The sequence below is a fragment of the Mastomys coucha genome, unplaced genomic scaffold (genome assembly GCF_008632895.1).
Source record: "Mastomys coucha isolate ucsf_1 unplaced genomic scaffold, UCSF_Mcou_1 pScaffold7, whole genome shotgun sequence".
In the NCBI taxonomy this organism is placed as follows: Eukaryota; Metazoa; Chordata; class Mammalia; order Rodentia; family Muridae; genus Mastomys; species Mastomys coucha.
Window position 1 is genome coordinate 93,263,278 of NW_022196913.1, and position 5,639 is coordinate 93,268,916.

The 5,639-nt window shown below is 40.3% G+C and overlaps 1 protein-coding gene across 2 annotated transcripts in view; it reads right to left on the minus strand.

Moving 5' to 3' along the window:
• The window catches only part of Taf2 (TATA-box binding protein associated factor 2), a 58,258-nt gene that overhangs the window by 21,911 nt on the left and 30,708 nt on the right, over window positions 1–5,639 (minus strand). For both annotated transcript variants that reach the window (XM_031357930.1, XM_031357929.1), the window contains exons 18-19: window positions 3,215–3,325; window positions 699–892 (exon numbers count right to left, since the gene is read on the minus strand). In XM_031357930.1, coding sequence (XP_031213790.1) covers window positions 699–892; window positions 3,215–3,325 — 305 coding nt within the window. The remainder of the gene's footprint in view (window positions 1–698; window positions 893–3,214; window positions 3,326–5,639) is intronic.

Below are 5,639 nucleotides of genomic sequence, written 5' to 3' on the forward strand. Positions count from 1 at the left end.
AAAAAAAAAAAAAAAAAAAACCCAAACAAACAAAATAAAAACTAAAACATAAAAATAAAACTAGGAAGGCTAAAAGTGGCAGTGTACTTCAGCACTTGGAACGTGGAGGTAGGAGGTCAGGGGTTATTAATTCAAGGTGGCCCTTGGCCATACAGATGAACCTACATGTGAACTTGTCTCACAACCTGAAACAAGATTGTTTATACAATAGTGGCTGATATAAAAAATGATCCTAACATCAAAATAATTCTTAAGAAGACTTTCTAGGATCCGGGAGAGCTCTGCAGGTGTAGGCACTTGACATATTTAAGCCTGGGAGGCTGTTTCATCCCAAGCCCACTCACATAAGGTGGAAAGAGAGGATCCACTCCAGAAAGTTGGTCTCTGACCTCCACGCGTGCATCACAGCACATGTGGTTTCCCACCATGTGCTTGTGTGTGCATGCATATATGCACAAAAATACAAAATCATATATTTTTTAAAAAATTAGAACATGATGGAAATTGACCATAAAACTACATATAGTATAATAAATTTAAAAATTCCACTACAAAGGGGGTATTTTCCATATATTAATAATTTATTTGAAGATGAGAGTATCAAAAAATTTAAATTTCTTATTTTTGCTTGAATTTTTCCCAAGTTAATCAAATACAAATAAATAAACTTAAAGAAGCAGCAAAGAAATGAGTGGCACCTGACAGTGATAGTATGTCTGTAACTTGGGAGAAGTTTTTCCATATTCAAAAACCGGGTTATTTCTTCAAGAATTAGTCGCACATCAGGATTCAAATTATCCAAAGTTCTGACTTCATTATTCACACTAACAGCAGGTGTAACAGAGTTAGCCAGGGCATCAATCATTTCTGCACGATAATAGTTATCTGAAAACTAAGACAAAGAATTAAAAGAAGATAATTAAGCCTTTTCATGACACATATAACTTTAAACAACTTGTCATAACACATAAAACTTTAAATCATTTCAGCTCAGAAATAGAGCACATCTTTAGAATGTACAAAGCCCTAAGTTCATCACCAGGATCACACACTCACATACACACACACACACACACACACACACACACACTGAAAACATTATCAATGTAACAGCAAGGTTTCTAGTAAATATAACCTATGTTATCATTCTTTGGAAAACAATGAAAACACTGCACTCACAGTGGCCTTTTAGAATATTACACACTCACCGAGTGTAAGATCTTCCTACAGTTACCCAAACAAACTATCTAGATTATAGTCCAAGAAAGGAAAAAGAAAAAAAAAAAAGAAAAGATTATATTCCACTAGGAGCTAGAGGGATGGTTCAATGGAGAAGGCGCTTTGTCTTCAAGTATGAGAACATGAGCTTAGATGCCCAGTACTCATATAAAACCCAGGCAGGGATGGGAGCCCACGCATACGCCTAACACTCAGGGGCAGATACAGAATTCCCAAAGCTTGCTAGCTCACTATATTAGCCAAAAGTGGCAAGTTCTAGATTCAAACTCTGGATTCAAGTGAAAGACAGAAAACAATCAACCAAGCCACCTGAGACAGGCGGCACTGGCACAGGCAGGCGGATCTCAGAATTTGAGGCCAGCCTGGTCTACAGAGTGAGTTCCAGGACAACCAGAGCTACACAGTAAAACCCTGTCTCAGAAAAAAACGAAACAAAGAAATGAAGAAAGAACGTCACCTGAGATTAGCCCAGGTCTCTGCATGCAGAGGCACACACATGCAACCCCATAGATAGGTGCTCCTAAGACACATATGCACACCAGACACATACACACAAAAATTAAAAAGCATTATAGTCTACAAATCCTGGTATCAATACAAAGCTTCCAATCAATCAATGAGCACTCTACCTTAAAGAATAAACATCCAACACCTAAAGATCACCATATAATTGAGGAAATTTAAAAAAAGGAAAAGACCCAAAGGGGCTGGAGAGAGGGCTGAGATGGCTCAATGTTTAAGAGCACTTACTGCTCTTACAGAGGACTTGGGTTTGGTTCCCAGAACCCAAGTGGAGGCTCACAGCCACCTCTAAATACAGGTGCAGGGGATCTGTTGCTCTCTTCTGGCCTCTGTGGGCTCCTGCAAATGGTACATATACAGAGAAGCTGCACACTCATATACATATAGAATAAAAAAAAAGAAGTAAGAAAAAAAGAGGGACAGAAAGAGAAAGAAACAACTCAACTTAGGGCTGGAGAGATGGCTCAACAGATAAGAGCACTGACTGCTTTTTCGAAGGTCCTGAGTTCAAATCCCAGCAACCACATAGTGGCTCACAACCACAAATAAAGAGATCTGACACCCTCTTCTGGTGCGTCTGAAGACAGCTACAGTGTACTTAGATATAATAATAAATCTTTAGGCCAATACAAGTGGGGCTAAGGCAGAACAAGTGGGGCCAACTGGAATGAGAAAAGGTCCTGAATTCAAATTCCCAGGAACCACATGATGGCTCACAGCTACAATGTACTCATATACATAAAATAAATATATGAACCTTTAAAAACTTTTTTTAAAAACCCCTCAACTTAGAGAAAAGGAACTTGGACAAAAGATGTATTTCAAATAGAACATCCCAGTAGAGGATCAAAAAATCTAAACCAGCAGTAACATCATATTCTTTCCAAAAGCATAAGACTATTTAAAAAAAGGAGCATGCACAGAATCATGACAACAGCTGCTGTTTAATCTGTACTTAGGTTACATTCCGCCTCTTCCTTTTCCACTCTTCAGATGGCAGCTCCCTCAATATTCTAACTCCCCTCAGAAGCTATCTGCCCCTGTCCGCTACCCAGAGGCATTAAGGCATGCTTGCAAGCCCATGCACATACACATGCACAAACATGCACATAGCACACACACATATAAAAAGAATAAAATTGTGCTGTTAGACTTCCTAAAACCAAGTTTCAGCTGGCTCCCCCAAACTGATGTATCAGTCTCTCTATATTATAAGAGTTTCAAGAAACATTTAAGAACAATTAATCTTGGTTTTCATCTACTGATTATTCCAATAAACCATGCTGTGTACCTCTAACTTTGCAAAGGCATTAAGGGCTTATGAATGACTCTACAAACACAAGTATTTCTTCCTTTCTTTTATTGTAGTCCTGGGGACTAAGGCTCCCATATCTTATCCTAAAAACAAGTATCACTGGGTACTTTTCAATATTCATAGAGAAAAGCACCTTACCTTATTTTTTCTGTTGTCATTGTACTTGATTAAGTCTAAAATAAATGTTAAAACTTCTTTAGGACAAAGATTATGTACATCTCTTAACAAAGCCATTGCAACCGGCATAGTCTACAAAAAAAACAGAAAGGGTTTTAAGCACATAACCCAACTTATTCATTACTACTGTAATTTGTATTTTAAAGAGAATTACACTGCAGTTAACAAAGATACGTAGATGGAGCCAAATACCCCACCTCCTGTGCGCTCCCACTACAGACATATCCAAAAGCATTAGTACTAAAATGGGTAAGGAATCCAGGGTTATTTTCATTAGGGAACATAGTCTACCGGCTATGTGCCTGTGTCTCACTTGCTAGAAGAAAGTATATATAATGTAAATTATATCAATTCATTTCTAAGTGACGTAGTGGAGAGAGTATACAGTTTCAGCACTGGTTCACCTTTAACCCACACCTTTACTATCCCCTCTGGATATCTATCTGTGTGTTGCTTACTGCCTTGCTTCCACACAATCATCTTTAGGGCTCAAGGATCCACTGGTGATAGGCATGAAACCAACAGCTCACCAGGCCTCAGACTAAGGACAGACAGTAGTCTTAAATTCAGTGTACGTTTCTTCTTTGTAAAATTTCATAAGTGATTTTCTGTTATACTCAGCTTAACAGACACACAACAGTAAATTCTGCTAGTGAAATAAAGCTAATTAAGCCCTAGACAGGACAGTAGATACACTTGGGGCATGTCTCTGAGGTATTTCCAGAGCTTTTGCTGGAAGGTAGGAAGATCCACCCCATAGGTGCTGGCACACCCCATGGAGTGGGCTTCCAGAAAAAGTATAAAGGAGAGCGGAGAACCAGTGTTCGTATTTCTCTGCCTCCCGAATGCACGCCTCACGTGAGAACCATGTTCGTATTTCTCTGCCTCCCGAATGCACGCCTCACGGCTGGTGCCATGCTTGTCTTGCCATGGTGGACTAGATTCTCACCAGCTGGGAGGCAAAAAACAAGGCCCCCTCCCTCCCACCCTCCTTCTCCCCCACTGCCTTTGTCCCAGCAATGTGGACAGGACCTGAGGCAGGCAGTGTGAGGTAATAAAACCTAGGAAAAGCTCCTTCTCCACATGAAGGAAGATCTGTTCTCTCTGCCTGCCCTGCACCTTTGCAAGGCAAATTTAAATGTCTGATTTAGTCAAATTTTCTCTCCTGCCAACTACAAGTGTTACGTAAGTCATTTGAACTAAAACTATCATTGTTCCAAGTTGTTTACTTCAACCCAGAGTAAGAAATAAACTTTACACCACAAGCTAATATACACACAAATATATTTTAGAAGCAATATATACAAACAACAAAACAGTAAAAGCAAAAGAGCCTTATAATTATCTTTATAATACACACATGCTTGCCTTCTGTCCAGTCTATCTTCTTTCATTAGCAAAAACAAACAAACAAAAAAACCCAGCAAAACCAAAACCTCTAGCCTCCATATTGCCTCCCTTTTGCTTTTTTTACTGGACAACCTGAGGCCACTCCCCACCCCTGTGAGACTGCTTCCTCTTTCCAGGCCGGTCCGTTTGTCTCCTCCACTGTCATGCCTTTCTTCCTTGACTGGTTTAGCTTTGGTTGACCCACTGAGTTTAACTAGAACTGCTTATGGAAATATAGGCACCTTACCAAGTTGCTACAACAAGGAGGGGTAGGGCCTTGTAAGTCCCTCTCCCCTCCATGACAGCGGGTGAAGAAGCAATCATGAGTAGGGTCTGTGCTAATAATCGCAGCTGCTGAAATGTTCAAATGCAACAGCCACCCCCTGCCCTAAAGAAAGTGTCCCACAATGTTCTCTGGGCTCTAATATTGATTCGGGCCCCTACTCCACAATCTTCTGAGCTATGGCATGAATTTCACTTAAAAAATAAATCTTTTCGACTTGCTAAAGAAAAACAATCACCGTGTTCTTACCTTTTCTTCCATTTAATTCCTAGTCCTCCCTTTTCCTGCTCAAAGCCTGACCTGTCTTTTATATGAACTTTCTCCTCTGGCTTTCCTTCATATCAAACACACCCAGAGTTTCCTAACCTTCCACATGACACCAAGCAAAGCGCAATGATTCTTCCCTACACTTGCTCGTCCTCACAGCAGCTTCCTCAGCTAAGATCGAGGCGTCATTCTCCTTCCTTCTTTCTTCCTTTAATCTAGCTTTGCCTTCATTCTTATGACTAACAAACCATGCAAATGCTTTGCAAACCACTCAACAAATTAGTCATCTTCCAATACTCCAGTGGACTCAAACTTCTGGTCTCCCTCTAACTTACCGTTTTACAGAAAGCCTCCTGCAAATGTAACATTAAACACACTCGCTGGGCGGTGGTGGCGCACGCCTTTAATCCCAGCACTTAGGAGGCAGAGGCAGGTGGATTTCTGAGT